At 34.4% G+C, this 18,288-nt stretch overlaps 1 protein-coding gene across 1 annotated transcript; it reads right to left on the bottom strand.

Annotated features, from left to right (window-relative positions):
- Positions 1-5,649: 5,649 nt before the first annotated feature.
- LOC136801573 (importin-9-like) lies at positions 5,650-18,185 on the bottom strand. The gene is made up of 18 exons (XM_067058208.1): positions 18,072-18,185; positions 17,489-17,578; positions 16,573-16,644; positions 16,303-16,432; positions 16,062-16,150; positions 15,849-15,935; positions 15,560-15,679; positions 15,020-15,179; positions 14,561-14,712; positions 14,231-14,329; positions 13,737-13,840; positions 12,922-13,143; positions 12,513-12,593; positions 11,787-11,934; positions 11,453-11,537; positions 10,969-11,036; positions 10,707-10,787; positions 5,650-5,799 (listed from the first exon to the last, which is right to left on the bottom strand). The coding sequence occupies exons 1-18, from the start codon at positions 18,150-18,152 to the stop codon at positions 5,650-5,652; spliced, it is 2,019 nt and encodes a 672-aa protein (XP_066914309.1). The 5' UTR covers positions 18,153-18,185.
- Between the last annotated feature and the right edge of the window lie 103 nt (positions 18,186-18,288).

The raw sequence follows: 18,288 nt of genomic DNA on the forward strand, positions 1-18,288 counted from the left end.
TTCAAGTCCATAAAAGAGTGGTTGTTTATGTTGACAATAACGGAGTTGTTTTGAAAGGGATCACTTCAAAGATTTGGATACAGAGACTGTGGAATACATTACATAAAGATATGCAGACACTTATATTAGTTTGGCCAAAGAAATGTGATCAAAAAAATACTGGATTAAAATCGAAGACTTTTTGAAAGATGTAGGAAAACAAATAATTTGAGGTGAACACTCCAAGGGATGTATGTATGTAAATCATAGAATTATTATCAGATAGAACGAATTCAGCTTTTTTTGAAGCGTGTCTGTAAGGTCCCTTAGTTGCATGAGAATTCAATTGCACGTGTGCAATGATAATGTCATTTCTTTGTTTTTCGTATTTTAATTGATATTTGCATGTTGATTGGATTCTTTGAATTCTCAAAATCGATTCTAAAGTTTCAATGAAAGTCGGGCACTTCGGTCCCTCAATGCAAATAGAATTACTTATTTGAAATCATTCATTTTATAATTCACCAGGTTCAAAACTATTTGAACGCACTTCTAAGAAAAAATTGGTGTCAAGTTTTCACCTAAATTGTTATTCTTCCGTATGACTAAATTTGATTTTTAATTTTAGGAGTTAAACTCGACGGAATCACTATATTTCAGCTCCTAAAATTCCAGATTGTAAGTAAAATAGATTTGTAAATATCAAGCGTTTCAAAACTAAAATTTCGTAATTGAAAAAAAACCAGCAAACATACCCTTATAAAGAGATTTCTTCCACGCATCAGATTTGAAAACTGTTTTCGACCAAATCACTTTTAACAAAGGGAATCTGAAATATGATGAAGTAGCCAAGTGAGATTTTTATCTGATAACAGTTTACTGGTGATATTCTAGATAAATTTCTGTTTGTATTGTAATGATATAATAAATCGTAATAAAAAACGTAAAAACACTAATCTTTTTTTCTCATTATAATCATTTTGCAGTGTGTAGCCTCTAATTAAAGTACCACTATCAAATCTTTAAACAACAATGAAGAGAGAGAAAAAGATTTCAGCTCCGTCAGCTATTTATGATTTATGTGTTGTTATCAATAATATCCGATGGTGTAATCTTTTGAAAGAGATAAGTATACTTAAAGCTATTGGTTGATTTTTTTATGCTTTGATAATCAATTCTAATTAATTTCATTTCTAATCGATTCCATTTTTAATTTTTTTTTTGAAAATAGACATCTCAAGAAAACATCATTATGATAGAAAATATCATTTAGTACAAATGACTAGTGTGAAAACACACGAAACTCAGAGTAATTTACATTACTTAGTTGTTTTTTTTAATGGAAGAACTTTTTAAAAATATTGATACATGGCTCTGGTTTTTGAACTGATCGAGCGCTCTATGACATTAATTTGCCACATTTGTTTTAGAAATATATCAGGATAGACTATTGGTAGATTTTTTATGCTTTGATGATTTAGGAATTGGGGACTCGTTATAAAAGCTGCACATACGACTAGTTCGTAAAAATGGTAGTCTAAATCACTTTAGAACAAGCTTAATGAACTTGAATTTGTCGATGAAGATTTAAGTTTTAAAGGGGAAGCTTTTTTTTTTTAAAAGCAAATAGGCTTACTCGAATACCGTATCATAAACTTTATCTAATCTTTTCACTAGGTTGAAGTAGAAAAATGAAAAACAGAATTGTAGTGGAATTTGGAGATAATTTAATAACATCCATCTTTTATTGGCACGATGTGGAGGGTTCGCTTCAGAAGCTAAAGGAAAACATCGAAAAACGATTCACCATTCAACCTGATCACCAGATCATTAGAAGCCGTCGCGAAGTTTTGAATGAAGAAACTTTGTATATGTATGGTGGATTTGTTGACTATTACAAATTGAATGTCGACATTACTGAGCCAAACTCATATCCCAATATCGTCAGCCAGCGGAGAGAGGGTATTTGTAAGCAGATAGAAACATTTCAAATTGAAATCCCTCAAATTGAAATCCCTCAAATTGAAATCCCCCACAATGATGAACACAAACCGAAAAAAACGATGGAATTTAAAATGAAACCGGACTTGACGATGAAAGATTTGAAGAAAAAAATCGGCAAGAGCAATAAACTCGATGGTGACTTTATTGTGTTAAGCTCAAAGAAAAGTCCAGGCGTACTTCTGGATGATGAGCAGTTGTTAGCTGATTTACTCCTCGACTTAGATGAGGGTGAGTCACTCGAGTTGAATTTAAACATGATGGAACAAAAACCATTTCGTAACTCCCATTCTCATCATATGTTGCAACTTGTAAGGCTAGAGCTTCCTTATTCAGATTCAAATAGGTATTCTAAGGTAGATTACCCATATTTGGAAATCGGGCTTCTTGGTATTTCTGCTTTAAAGTCATGGGTCGAAGCAAATTACGAAATGCGTAGAGCAGTTACCGACCTTAGTTGACCTTTTAAACTATTGTGAAATCATTGAAAGTGAGACGTTCCCTGAACATCTGTGCAATAAAATAATACTGGGCTGTATAGAAGTAAAGCTTTTTGTGTATTCAACCAGTGACAAAAATCTGACGTCTCTTTATCAGAAATTGGGAGTACAGACAATATTACCAGCCAATGTATCCAGCTTTGGGACGACTAACATTTTGCAATATCATTACCGAAGCGGAAAAGAGAATCAATTGGATGTATTCATCGAGAACTCGTTACAAATTCCGAAGCTCAAACAGCGACTTTTTGTAGATGGTTGTAGAGTAACGGCTAACGATATTGAGAAATTCTTTTTGTTGAGAAGAGACTCGCAAAAGTTTGGAATAGTGCAAAATAATTCCATGATTGAGGGAGAGGGGAATCTGGCTGAGAATTTGAAAGTGTTGCCTGTAAAACTCGTAGTTCAGGTCGATGACCCAAAAACAGAGTTATCAGAAAGAGCTAAGCAAATAGGTCTCAGTTGTATTCGTTCGGTCGTTATAAAACACCCAGATCCTGAAAATCCAACCATTTTTTACGATTGTCCGTTATCTAAATTGGAAGGTTTGTTGGAAACGAATGAGAAAGAATTGAAACGGCTATTGGCTGAGCAACACCAAGATATTTCACCTGAAGACGTTTGTCTTTTACACAATCGTGATTCAATAACATCCACGAAGAACATTGAGGATCTTTTCATAGAGGGAGATAGTATCCAAGAAACTTTGGAATTAACGTTAGAAATCAAACCAAATGAAGAAGAGGGGATGCAAAGATTTTGTCAAAAGTATGATTTATCTCCTTATAAACAGGTTATTATCAAATTTCTTACTGGAGAATTCTCTTTTGATATTTTGTCAGGGGCCAATACAACTATTGGTCAGATTAAAGACGAAATTTACAAAGCAAAAAGTATCCCAATACATCTGCAACAACTCTACCACGAAAATATTGAAGTGCCAAATGACGCCCAGAATTCGACCTTCATAGCCCAAATGATGATGATATCTGGAAAACCAATCACTTTAAACCTCATTGTGAAACCGGCTCAAACATTCAAAATTTATGTCAAAAAAGACTACTACTTAAACGAGCAATTGGAGATCGAGATTTTGGAGACTGCTACCATTTTAGATTTCAAGGAAGAAATAAGCGTTCGTTCGGGGGTTCCTTTAAAATTGATAAAGATTTTTCCTGATCGCTGCTTCGATGATGATTCCAAACCGTTATGGGATTGTTACTTTCATAAAACCAACTATAAAATTTGGCTTTACAAAATAGTGATCGTTCTCATCGACGACCAAATTTACGAAGGAGTCGTCAAGAGAGAAGAATATATCATTGAGAACAAAACAGAAACTCTTGGCAAATTACATAAAAAAATTTCTCGACGTTATATTAGTAACGTCAGCTTAAAGAGCAAAGGATTAAAATCGAATACTTTGCTGAACGATTTAGGAGAAACTGAAATAACGTTTGTCGTTACGAACAGGATATGTAGCGTTATGTAAATACTATATCATCTTCTTTATTATTACAATATAGTTTTATTAAAATCATCTCTTTAGCTTTTTTCAAAGTTTTGTGTAGTTTAGTATAAAATTGTATATGTTTCCTATTGTTGTTACATGAGGTAATTATTTGATCGACTAAAGGGAGGAAATTTTGACGGAAAGATATTTTGAAGAAATAAGCCAATTCCTTATTTGCTACATATTTTAGCTAAATCAAGACATTCTTATGTATATCGAGTTTATCGTCCAACATCTGCAATTTGAAAAAAACTCATTCGGCGTCAATTAACACTTCAATTATCAGCCAGATTGAGAGAGAGAGAGAGAGAGATAGAGAGAGAGAGAGATGTGAGTGAAGGTAAAGAGTATTTTTCTAACACCCTGCCTGGAAGTGCTTGGGGTTCGATTAAAGACCATTGCGGTACAAGTATGAGAGCAATAAACTCAGTATACATTCAATCACAATCTCGATAAGGCTATCACTGTGTCTCACTAATATTCTGTCGATTGGTAGTATGAAGGTTTCGATCAAAGACTTGCACCGCAATGAACTGTGTTCGAATCCAAAGCATTTCCAGGCAGGGTATCGCCATTTTGCATCAGTGTGCAAAATTTCATGAAAAAATATAAGAAATAATAATAAAAAATATAATAAAAATATATACATCTCAAGAAATTCAAGAAAAACTGTTTTTTCGACGATTCTCTGCTGTTTTTCGGCGAATTTTAGAAAGAAAAATCAGTTTTTATTGACAATTGAATCATGCTTGACGGTGGGCAATGTTATCAATAAAACTTTTGTGTGAAAAAAAAAAACAAAAAAATATTTGGAAAAGGTCCAATGAAGATCTGCAAAAACGGCGATTTCCGGCATATTTGCCGTATTTTCAGCCGGAATAAAATTGTTCTTAAAATTCGGACTCGGTCATGCTTTAGGCATTGCTAAAGCCCATCTTTGTGCAAAAAGTCAGAAAAAACTAATGATAAAATCTCGAGAAAATGCCAAAGCACCTGTTTTTCCGGCATATTTCAGGCATTTTCGGCCAGGAAAACATTTTTCTCAAAAATCGGACTCGGCCATGTTTTGGGCATTGTTAATACTTCTTTGAGCAAAAAATCAGAAAAGACTAATGATAAAATCTCGAGAAAAACTGGTAACAGACGAACGGACGGACGAACGAACGAACGGACAACGGTTAATTTATAGGACCTCCAGGTAGGTCCAATAATAATATAACTACAAGAGCATTGAACTATGCTTATTAGCGATTCTTATAGATAAAGATTCGTTTTTTGAGCCGAAAATTTTTGTTTGTGAAAATCTGCTTCAGCCACCTTTAACAATGATGTTACCCTACTTTCATGTAAAAACATCAGAAAAAATTAAAGATCCAATTTTTCACAAAGTCCTAAAAACCCTTTTTTTTGCTGAAATTTGCCCAATTTTTTTTTCTTCTCGAAAATCGGCTCCGTCACATTTTGGCCACCACCATTTTGCACCTTTGTACCAAAAATCAAAAGATTCCTATGATTCAATCCTGAGAAAAGATGGTAACAGACGAACGGGCGGACGAACACTCACAACTTTACTCTACTGGGTAGGAGTTTTATGCTTTAAACGAAGGAAGATATGACGTAGCCTAGATATTCTAGCTTTGGTAACTTAAAATATTCCTAACTGAAGCAAAAGAATACCTGAATGATTCCTTCATCATCACTTTGTAAAGCTTTCTTTGAGACCAAGGGGAAGGTGTTAAGGATGAAAGATTGTTGGATAGGTTTAGGTCCTTTTCTTATCAATACGGTCAATACATCAATCGTTGGCTGTGCAAAGAGAAAAAAGGGGAAGATGCTTTTTCAAGAAAATTCAAGAAGTCCTTTCCATAGTTTAAGAAGGATTCCGTGGTTTTTTACGTTCTTATCACGTTCGATAAATCTTGGTCCGAAAACACAATTTACCATATATAGTCCAGTGGCTTATCACAATAATACTTCAGTTTGTGAAAAAAAGCATGAAACTTGGCACAGACATGCACAATTGTATTCTGAACAAAAAAATTGACAGAGACACGTCTGAAAACCACGTGACTGCTGACGTCAGCGTCATGAAAAATTTTTGAAGGTATCCAAACCATCAAGTATTATATACCATTGGAAGGGAAATTCAATTCTGAACAATTTTTTTGTTTACAGTTTTTGCTGAAAACGAAGTCAATAAAAGTTAGAAGCCTTTGAAGCTGACTTGTGACGTCATCAAAAATTTTCAAAAAATTTATAGTTACAAACCACCAAGTATTATATACCGTTGGAAAGGAAATTTCATCCTGAACAACTTTTTTGCTTACGATTTTTCATAAAAATAATGCCAATAATAGTTAAAGAAGACTTGTGACGTCTTCAAAAATTTTCAGTATATATTTACAGTATATAAAGTTGGAAAGGATAATTCATGCTGAATACATTTTTGCTGACATTTTATTATGAAAACTATTCAATAAAAACTAGACGTCAAATTGAACGCTTGTGACATTTCAAAAATAGTCAGTATCTTTCTACCAATTAGAATATTTACGCTAAGAAACCTTAACTTTTCGCCATTATTTTTCCTTCAAAACTGAAACAACGGACGGAAACCTAATACTAATAGGCTAATCACTAACACTATATACTCTAACCACGGTATTAAAGATCCTCTGACGCAATGGAAAATAAAGAGATAGCAAATAATTCCAGGCTATAGGTAACAAAATGGCTTACGTTAAAAATTATTTCACGATCATAAAATATCTTCAGCTGGTTGGAGTAGCAATTGGAGGTGGTTGATGTCTTAGCTGGAGCGTTCATATTCACAAATGCAGGCCCATCGATAACTTTCATGTAGAATTGAGGTGCCTACGTGTCTGATTCGCCAATATATTTCTTGAGATAAGTTTCAAAATCGGACTTGGCAGTGCATTTTATTCAGTCTGCCATATTCTGAGATGGCAATAGGGTACCCATGATTCTCATGCAAAAAGAAGTTTTGAAGATCTCCTTTTCGTGACTGGCAAGCGATAAAGAGGCGAGAAAAAAGTCTTCTGTCTGCAGTTAAGCTTTGAATTCTTTCTTTGGATTTAGCTCACATAGACAGATTAGACTGCTAGAAAATGAGGAGCTTGTTCTTTGGAATCACGTCATACAGGGACTTCTTCCCTTCTCACTTTGGAGTCGATCTTTGATGAAGGTTTGAAATTGATTTTTACCAGTCTTCTCGGCCTTCTTTACTTGGTTTGTAGCCTCTGACGGTAGAATACTTTTGGATGAGATTTGAACGAGATTTGAACGAGGTTTGTTTCCTTTTCTATGAACGGATTACCTATTTCTCCAACGGCAACTACAAGTGAATTGACATCCTTACGAAACTACTTCTCGAATGCTGGAGTATCTTCATGATGTTTCAAATCAGTTTCATCTTCATCCGACGCGATACAATCACTTCCGCGCATCTCAGCGATGATGGGGTTGCTGACTGACCATCTAAGTAGGGCTTTGGGGTTGCAATGCAAACCAACTGTGCCTCCAAGAATTTTGACAAGCTTGTTGTTTTATTCATGGGCCTGATCTATTCCGATGTTTGAAAACGGTCGGTTACTACGTTTGATGGTGAAGTATCTCTTTTCGAATTTGCTTCGTGTCGAGTTGTCAAGTTTTTCCAAATCATTGATGAAGACTGGAAGCCAACGGGAATAATGTGCATGATCCATTGAAAACATCCATTGACATATACGTTTCAAAATGTTTAGGAATGAAGTGAAGTCCGCATAGCGTAGGCTAATCGAATAACAGAACTTGCATATCGATTAGGCCAAACCAAAAACGAGCGTTAGCATTTTCCGACAAGCAAGATGCTTTCCAACTTTGAAAATCAGAAGTTGTAGTTTGTTGATCAAATGCCTTTCTTACAAGTCTCATCCAAGCAAGCAACAGGTGATATTTGATGTGTGTACCGTGTTCTTTTCACTTTAGATCCGGATAGGAAACTTTCGATACGACCTGGTGTGGACACGTTTGCCTTTTTCAGTGCTTCTACCCACCCTGAGCTCTCAATCCAGTTGTACCCATGTAGATCATTTCGATGTGCAGAGGACCCATCATCCAGATGACATCATTGTATCTGTCGTTGTACATTATTCACTGCACCTGCTTCCACAATGCGTAAACTGGTCGATCCGTCGTGATAATAACCTTTTGACCAGGGATTAGAGAGTAAGTGATACTTTGGAAAATTTAGATGCAATGACGAACCATGGCTGTCGAGTTGATTGATTTGTCTATTCGTGTATTCGAGCGCTGGTCATGTGGATGTGCTGGATATTGTTGTCCCATAAAAATGTTGATTTTGGATCGATGTCAGAACACTTATCAGATGGATAATATTGATTTATCAGTCTTAAGTTGAATTATAATGGTAAAAGTTATATATCATCAATATCAAAGTCGCCTATTTTAGATTCAAGATAACTTAGATGAAAACAGTTCTCAAGTTAAATTGTCGGGCTACCGAAACGTTTGTATAATTATATTGATATACAAAGCAAAGCGTGGTTTAACGAACAACGAGACGTTGCTTTTACATACACAAATTAATTCACAAATGATCGTTTAACAAACGCTAAGGCATCCCAGAATCTGATACAATTTACCCTCGATAATATTCTGCTCTTCAATTTTCATTTTTTTGTTTTGATTGTTAAGGCCATTTAAGCACTTTAAATGGTATTTTGCATCAGCTGGCATCATGTCTCCTGAGCTGAATTTCACCATCATCGTGTTTTCAACACGGGTTGTACTTTTACGGTGTGACGGGATTGGCCCTTTTTTAGTACGGTATTATGGTATTTTAAAATCAGACGGTGACGGTTTCTGGCCTTATTTTTTGTCATTATGCCGGAATCTGTACAAACCGGTGTGACGGTGTTATTATACTTTTCAATTTTCGGGATTCCGGGATTCAGCAAAAATTTTGACGGGAAAACGGTATTTCGAACCCCTACAAACCCCCCCCCCTTTGTTCGCTTCAGAACTTTTTCTTTTTACGTTCCTTCTGTTTATTGTAGAGACTATTGCATGACTTATGTATGACTGCTTCTTTTGAGATCAATTCTTTCGATATTACGAGGCAAACTATTGTTCTCTTTCAAATTAAGCGATAAAGTAAAGTAAATTTTTCTTTCTGTTGAACCCTATCAAAGCAGAAGAATGTATAAATAGCTATAGGAACGCAATTCAAAAACATTCAAACTACTGTCCGCCCACCCTTAATCCTTTTTATGTTTAGCATTAAGAAGTTACTCCTAACGTTATTTGGCTTGCAGTGCTCAACCCTCTTATAAAAACAAATCAATGTGGATCAAAACTAGCACTCGTTATTGCTAAACATCAAAATCTGTTGAAAATTTACTAACAAAGTAAATAGAGTTTACTGGTGCCTAAACAGCAAAAAAAAACATACCTATTTTCTACTGGGTTAACCACTTCTTCCTTTTAAACTTTTTGACAAATCACACAAAGCTTCCAATCAATAGCGCTCCGCAACGCATTCGTCATAATTATTACTTTTCACTTATTTTTGACATTTGTACGAGCTGCAATCCCACAATTCAATGCGGCCATGATGCGGCTCAATTAAATACACGTGCAAGTTGTTATATATCTGTTGTCAAATGATGCAATTAACGTGCAAAAGAGATCAACGCAAAGGTTGATGGGATTGGAACTTGTACAAACACATCTAGAGTGATGATTATATCAGAAATCTATTTTTAGATATTTCAGGATCATCCAAATCGACTTTTGGTTCCACTAGCTCAAATTGGCTCATTTTGATATCTTATACCTTCTACATTATTTTCTACTATTTCAAAAAGCTAAATGAATAGCATAAATAAAAGTTAACGCTAAAGAATTTATACGTAGCTGCTAGCTAGATTACATTCTAATACTATAATACTTCACGTGTGTAAATTGGTTCCTTCCAAACAACAACAAACACTTTTTGAGGCAATGCAATGTCTTTTAATATGTTCTGTTCTACAGCAATGCAATGTTTTTCTAACATTTTAGCAACAAAGCAAGTAAAGATGCATTTAAAAGCATCCTCTTTCGTCTTTAGACGTCTATCAGTTTTGTACCCTAAATTTTTGCGATTTCAACAATGTTACAAAACACACTCAATAGCTTTTATTGGCTTTATATTCATGAAAAACTGTAAGCATAAAAGTTGTTCAAGATGAAATTTCCTTTCCAACGGTATATAATACTTGGTGGTTTGTAACTATAAATTTTTTAAAAATTTTTGATGACGTCACAAACTGTAAACAAAAAAGTTGTTCAGAATTGAATTTCCTTTCCAATGATATTTGCTGACTGACAAAAAATTTTCATGACGTCAGCAAAAAAGTGCTGACGTCAGCAGTCACGTGGTTTTCAGACGTGTCTCTATCAATTTTTTTGTTCAGAATACAATTGTGCATGTCTGTGCCAAGTTTCATGCTTTTTTCACAAACTGAAGTATTGTTATGATATTTTGGTCTAACAGACTAAACTAATAGTGGCTTAAGTGATATCGTGGCTTGTTTTCATATCGGATACCTCCGTCCTATTCGATAACCTGATCGCTTGTTGCTCAGTAAAAAAACTGTTTCCAGTCAATGATAAGGCTATTCTTAATGTTTTTATCAAATAATACTAACGGCGACCATAACAGGCGGGACTTTATCTTCTGGTGCTTCTAAGATACTCAACAATGTTGGTACGATCTTCTCCATAATGACCTTGTGGAAGAAAAATCAATTGACCATGAAAATCTCGTCAAACTATCGTTTAATCGACTAATGAGCCAATCCCAAGTAACCTTGTAAGAGGCGGAAATACAAACGACCGAACAAAAACTGCAAAAAATCGACCAGTTTAGGGTGGGGGTGAGTTTTTCGAGTTATTTCGAGAACTACTTACAGCATAACAAGTAGGAATTTCTGCCAGATCACCAAGCAAGTCTTCAATAATAGGTTCTAAGTGATGATCTAAAAACAAAAACAACATCACAATTCAGATGCGAGAAGGGGATTTTCTTTTTTGTAATACAGAGGGCTTGACCAGTCTCCACACGTGTAAATTGCATCGCTCCAAACACTAGAAGAAAAGGTTAAAGGTTTTGTTTTTACATAAGTGTTTCCGTTTCATATCAGACACATATTTCATATCAGAACAGTGTCTTGCTATTGTTATATTATGCTTATATAAGCCAAAAAATGTTTTTCTTTTCCTCTTTCTGACCAATCTTGCTTCACATCCGCGTCGATTCAATGTGAAAAAGCTTATAAATTAAAATTGACGAGTAAGCAAAATTTATCACTCTTATTTAAAAACAAAACCTTTAAATGCCAGGTATCCTAAAAATTATAAAAAATAATTCAAAGAGTTTAACAAGTCATTTTACCTGTAGCATATTTCAAGTACAAAGCATTGATTAGAGGTATTAATTGAGAGTTTTGCACTAATGTTGAGGTGAATTCTAAATTGACCTAAAAATTACAAACAATTATTTTATGAAATGGTCTTAAAGGATTACTAGTAATTATTTATATCGCAAGAGCCAATTCAAATTACTACTCAAGCTCAAGAACTACGAAGCATTTGAATATTCCCAATTTAATAATCTAATTTAGTTTAAAAAAAAAAATGACAAACAGCAAACGACGACCGGGGTTGCCAAGGAAAATTTTACCAGTTACATTTTAATAGTAAAAAGGCTAATAGAAAAAATAGCTCACTTTAATAACAATCATAAGGGTTTCCAAGGTTAAAGCCAAAACACTTTCAGAAAATTGTGTTGCCATGGAAAGGATTCCTGCAGCGATTTGTTCCAGGAAGGGATGAAGAAGATTCGTTTTGTTTGAGTCTCTCAAATAATCACAGAACCTATAAAAATCCAAATTTCTTTGAGAGTCGCTGCTTTCCAAGGAGATACCCTATTATTAGAAATGGTAAATAACAGCAGGGCTGCAAATAAGTATCTTAAGTCACTCGGACATTGACTCCGACTAAAATCAAATCCAGTCGGTCAAACTCAAAATCCTCTCAGTAATTTCCTATTTTTTCCTAAATTATCATAGTTTTTCAACTAGCAGGATATATTTTCTGACCTTAATAAAAGAAGTGAACTTAGAAACACTCTTAAAAGTTACAAAAAAAGCGATTTGATAAAAGTGATCTTAGAAACAATTTTAAAAGTTACGAAGAAAGTGATTCGATAAAAGTGAACTTAAAAACACTTTTAGAAAAAGAATGAGTAAGATGTAGGGATGTATAAAAGATTTGTTATTAAATCAAGCAATGGTTTTATTCATCTTTCATTCGGACAAATGGCTTTTTCAGACGGACATTGACCGAAAACCGTCGACGCTTATTTGCAGCCCTGGTTAATAACATGTACTTATATTTGTATGTAAACTTTGATGGGGACAAAGCTTTATAAATACGAGTTATTCACTACTTACCCATACAGAGATTTCACAGCAAATACGCGTAAAACAGTGTTTTGTCCTTCCCCTAAGGCACCCACTGTTGCTTGCAGAAAACTGAAAGAGAAAGCGTTTAAAAAAAACATGAATTAATAGACAAACAATGACAAAATAAACAAAAAAAACTTGTGCTCAAGCCCCAAAAATTAAAATTTTTGAAAAATGAAAAAACACCCCCAGATATTTACCCAAGGAACAAGTGTGCTAAATTTCAGCCAAAAGTCTGCAGACTGTTCTAAAGTTTTGGGAAAGACAGACATTTTCAGATTTAAGCTTAACTGAGGTCGAGAATAAATTACAATGTTTAAAGTTAGCAAAACCCTTCTGTGAAAGAGAAATAATTAAGGAAAAGAGGGAGACTTTTTCCTGACTGAAAACTACTTACTGTGAGATAGATTGGTCGTCCAAGATGGCAGCTAATTTAGAGCTCGTCCAAAAAGATTGACCAACCAAGAAAGCAGATCCCGCTTCAGTAGAGCAAGCAGTTACAAGCATCTCTTTGACAGAATTCTTAAAGTCGTCTTTGAGTTCACCAGTTTCAACTTTCTCAAGTATGCTTTGTTGGACATAACCAAGACACAGAAGAATTACTTCATAATATTTCCACCTATAAGAACATTAGAAGGAAAAAAATCAATATAAATTGTGTCATCACAAGCAACTTTAAATACAAATGAAATGAAACGTTCCAGCAAGACGAACGATATGGAACGTTCTTTAACTTTTAGGAACGTTCTAAGAACGCTAGAGAACATTCTTAAACATTCCTGGCCATTCCCTTTTATTTACAAGTTCAAGGATGTCTTAAAACGTTTGGAAGCGTTCCTGAACGTTCCATAACGTTCTCGAATGTTATCAAACGTTCCATAACGTTCTTATTGAGTCAATATTAACCTTTGGACTCAAAAGATCGTTCGCGAGCGTTCCGGGACGTTCTACAACGTTCGCGAGCGTTCTGGAACGTCTCTGAACGTTCTGGAATATTCAGAAACGTCCCTGAACGTTTTAGAATGATCAAGGACGTTCTGGAACGTTTTAAGAACGCTATGGAACGTTCGTGAACGTTCAGGAACGTCTCAAGAACGCTCCGTTTTATTTGTGCTTCAAATCGCTTGTGATGACACAATTGCCTTATGAAACAAATTACTAATCAGTGCTTCAAGAGAGAAAACTAAAAATAGACTTCAGTAAGTTACTAACCAATGCTCGTCTCCCTGAGTTCTCAGTTCGTCTCCTTTTAACTTTAGTCTTCCAACAGCATTGAAAAGCTTTTGTGGTGCTTCTTTGAACCTCTGACAAAGTGTCTGAAAAAATGTGATGCAAAAACTGACCTTTAAAAACCCTGGACTAAAGCTTTATCCGCTATCAGAGTTTTATATTAAAAGTGGTATCACAAAGATACTATCACAGTGTTAAAATTGACATGAAATAGTGCTACATCATCACAAATATTCAATGAAACGTAAATCTAGCGCTCTTGATGCATTTACACCGCTATTGAGTAGTCCTACCATTAGGGTACCACTTTGAAAAAAACTCTGACCAAAGATTTTGGTTGGTTGGTTGATACTCCCCTCAAAAATCCAGCCCCTTTGAAATTCAGTTTTTTCGTAGACCTATTGTAGATTATTAAAGCCCATGTCGAATTTGTTGTATTTACATTGAGGATATCCATTGATTTCATGGTTACTTACTAGTATAAGGAATTGAGCAGATATGCGAACAGAATAAGACAGAGTTTCCTCATCTTCATCTTCAACAAATTGATTTGGATCGTTCGACCATAGATCAACCTAATAAATAAAATAAGCCATTAAAAGGTGCAGTTAAAAATGGAAATCTGTCAAAGAACTTATTTTACTTAGCCTTTCAATAAAGTACTATTTTAAAACAAATATTCCATTTTTAGAGCTTGCTCAAGTAAAATTAAACCGTTCAATGGAAACAAATTGGTAACTATTGTTTCATTGGGATACGTAAGCATTCTATTGTTCTCATTATTAAGTAAGACAATGACAAGCTACCTGCTCATCAGTGATTTGCATGTAAACCATTGTGAAAAATAAAATCTCTTCCAAATATTGCTGAACAGTCTTCTTGAATTTTGATGATTCGACCAGAGCCACAATAAATTCAAAAGTGCTGTATACAAGATTCTCAAAACTCAAAATCTCACCTGAAATTATAAAGTGACAATCCAAGATAGAAATTATACAAGAAAGTCTACGACTGTAGTCAGAGGCAACCAGAGGGTTCCTCTTAACAAACTAACTAGGAAGGGGAGGGCACCACTATTTTCTCTCTGGATTGCTCCACTTACCCTTGATCCTTCTCTCAATCGCTGAGCATGAAGCAGCAAGGGGTTAAATACCATTTTTGTATTAAGTAAAACCAAATAAATGCAATATTTTAAAGTGGTATGGCTGTGGTTAATTTCCTTAAAACTAGAGGCAACATACTGGATCAGAATTTATATAGCATACCGTCTTCATCTACGACATCATCAGTGGAATCAATACAATTGATTGTTGTTTTGATGTAATGGTCAACACTTTGTGTAAAGATTGCCCACACTGGTGGTAATATACTTGTGATGTGTTGAAGCATATATTTTGGAAAGTGTTTGACTAGAACTTCCAATGCCTGAGAAAATAATAAAGATAAGTGTCTGCCACAACGGTTGGAAGCAACCTGAAGGCTCCACTTTCAATAGCTCTCACCCAAAGGTAGGGGAGGGTGCCACTCTTTCTCCCTGGATTACTCCACTTACCCTTGATCCTTCTCTTAATTGCTGAGCATCAAGCAGAGAAGCATCAAGTACCATTTTGGGAATCCTATGACCAGGCTGGGGGTTGAACCCACAACCTTGCACACCGTAGCCTGATCAGATGCACTACGGTCGCTCAAAGATATTACATAACGACATACAGTAAATAGCTAGCAAGTAATCAACCCAAAGATGCTAACCCTCGATTGATTTAAAGTTCTTATCAGACAACTATCAAAAACGTTTTGTTACTTACTTTCAGTATTTCCATTTTTATACCACAATCAGAGCTTGGACCATCTGACAGAGCTAATTGTTGACTACATGTTGAGAGGAACTCAGGAAGATACGGATATAAATGTTCTTTTTCAATACCCTGAAATGTGAGAATAATTTCAACAGTAATTATTTCAAAAAACATTAAACTCATTATTGAACATCAAAGTTATTTCACAATCTTAAAAAGCTCAAACAGAAAAAAACTTCTGGGTAGTAGGAAGCAAAAGCTCATAAAAGATTGTACAAAAACTTCAAGTCAAACATACCTTATAGAAATCTCTCATTAAGCCAATCAAACCTGCTATTGTTGAAAAGATATTTACTGAGCGAGAGCTTGTCCTTACTCCATATACCTGTTAAATAAAAGAATAGTGACTTTAAAAGGGATAAAAAGAAAGTTTAATACTATTACAGATAGTTTTTACTATAACCTTTCCTGAGCAACATAATATGAGTAATTAAAGAAATGACAAAAATACCTGAGTATTTTTGAATATTTTCAACATCTCCGGAAGTAATGTTGGGGCAATTTGAGGAACTTGCAGATCACTTATTTCACCAGCAAATTCTAAAAAAATAATTTGGAAATGATTTGTAAAAAATTAAAAGATAAAAAGAAAGCCCTGTGAATTTTTTTTTGTTTCTCTTTTACCATAAAATCTACAAATTTATAGAAAAAAAGAGTTTTACAAAAATTCAAACATAATAATGCATATTTACCTGTAAATACACGCATAGCTCCATGAATTATATTACCATCCATACTGTGTAAAGCTTGGATTAGAATGGTGAACAAATCAGGCCATGAATCTGGCCAATCAAATGAAGCTATCCTTGACATTGCATGTGCCTAGTAATACAATAAATGAGTCCTTTTTTAAACAATACATTAAAGGAAGAAATTTTCTTCCCGCCAAGATTTTTTCCTTTAATGTACTTATAAAAAAAAATTTTTTATTAAAATCAAATAAAACAAGTAATGCTACTTACAACACTGGAGCGGATTTTACTACTCTCATCACGCAAACCATTTGGAAGATTTTGTCTGATGATATTTTTGGCCTGAAAAGAATACCAAAATAGCAGATTAATTATTCAATCCTTTTGACGATTTTATCAGGAATTTATAGCCACAAACTAGTATTACTAGAGTACTACTAAAGTAGTTTTCAGTTCTGATAAGATTTGTTTCTCTGGTGTTTGAGAAAACGTACCTACTCAGATATTTTAAAACAAATAACAAAGTTGGAAGAACAGAGCTATGGTTGACAGTTTGCATAGTGTCGTAGTTTTTTTAGAAAATGAGAAGGGGGGGGGGGCAAATCGATTTAAAAAATCTAGGGGGGGAATAGCCCCAAAATGTCTAGGGGGGGAGATCTAAGCTCCCTGTTTGAACTATTAGAAAAAGACACCAGCTAGTTTGCATTTTTCTGGTGTCATATTGCTTTGTAAACAAATTGATTAAATTTATCTTTCACATTAACTGTTCATTTTTTTACATTAACTTTTCATTTCTAGGGGAGAATTTCTTTTTCAAATCTCAGGGGGGGGGGTAATAGGATATGGATTTTTTCCATTTCCAAGGGAGGGGGGCAACCTACTAGGACACTATGGTTAGCTGTGAATGGATGGTTATTGTATGTTCCAAGCCTAGGTCGTCTCAAACCTAGATATAAGGATGGAGTTGTTTTAAAGATGGATTAGAATGTTTCAAATTGGCAAACAAGCTAATGACAGATTTAAATATAATTCACTGCGACAATTCCGAATGTAAATGATCCATGAGGGTTTTCTCTTATACACCCAGTTGCTGTCAATCTTTTCTAATGTTGCTTGATGCTGATTGCAAAGATAAGATTATCTGTATTATCTGAAAGTAGCACTCTTTACCAAAATGGAATTTTACCTGAACCCCAACTTCTGGTGGACGAAACTTTTCTTCTGATAAAGATGACCAATGTCCCTCAACATACTGCTTCAAAATGATAGAGGCAAGCTGAAATAACGAAAAAATGGACTTGGCATTTTCATTTTCAATCAGTTTCTATTCATTCCTCAAGAGCAATGTTTCAAATGTCTCACTTACTGTAAGGATGTTTGAAAAAGTATTACCATAAAGTAATGTGAGCTCAATTAATATCATTTTCAAATAACCCTGTTCAAAAAGTCTAGATGAAGATTGAGCAGTTTTAAGGAAAGTTAAGTAGAAGGTTAAAGAGTTTTAAAATTCATACAAACATGATCTATATATTTATGATAGGGAGTGAAGAGAATAATTGACTGAGACTTATTTGACAAATGGATAAATTTGGTCAACAAAGCAAATAAATTTGCTTCACAAAGTGGAAAGGTTTGTTTTAATTAAGCGAATTTTAGCAAAAAAGCAAATAGGTTCCCATAACAAAGCAAATTTCTTTTTTCATTTGATGCTTTCAGTTCACAAAATAATGTTGTCAAGAATAAATTCTTTGAAATAAAAAACTTTGTACCTGTCTTATCTCTAAAGAAATTGATCCATCCAATACAATATCTGTCAACACAACACCAAAATCTAAAACAAAAATATGCATGATTTTTGAGAAAAGCTATAATCATATGGTTACTTGTACTTAAATCATTTGCTAGGGGAAACTGCGCAAACTTTTTCTATAATCTTAATTGGTTTAGCAGGGCTGCAAATAAATATTTTTAGTCAATCGGACATTA

This window comes from Clytia hemisphaerica, unplaced genomic scaffold (genome assembly GCF_902728285.1).
Source record: "Clytia hemisphaerica strain Z4C2 unplaced genomic scaffold, Clytia hemisphaerica genome assembly, whole genome shotgun sequence".
Classification (NCBI taxonomy): Eukaryota; Metazoa; Cnidaria; class Hydrozoa; order Leptothecata; family Clytiidae; genus Clytia; species Clytia hemisphaerica.

Coding starts and splice junctions, on each gene's coding strand:
- LOC136801573 (XM_067058208.1), bottom strand. CDS start 18,152: ATGCATATTTTTGTTTTAGATTTTGGTGTTGTGTTGACAGATATTGTA. Junction 17,579..18,071: donor TTTCTTTAGAGATAAGACAG/GTACAAAGTTTT, acceptor TCGTTATTTCAG/CTTGCCTCTATCATTTTGAA. Junction 12,594..12,921: donor GACGACCAATCTATCTCACA/GTAAGTAGTTTT, acceptor TTTCTCTTTCAG/TTTTCTGCAAGCAACAGTGG.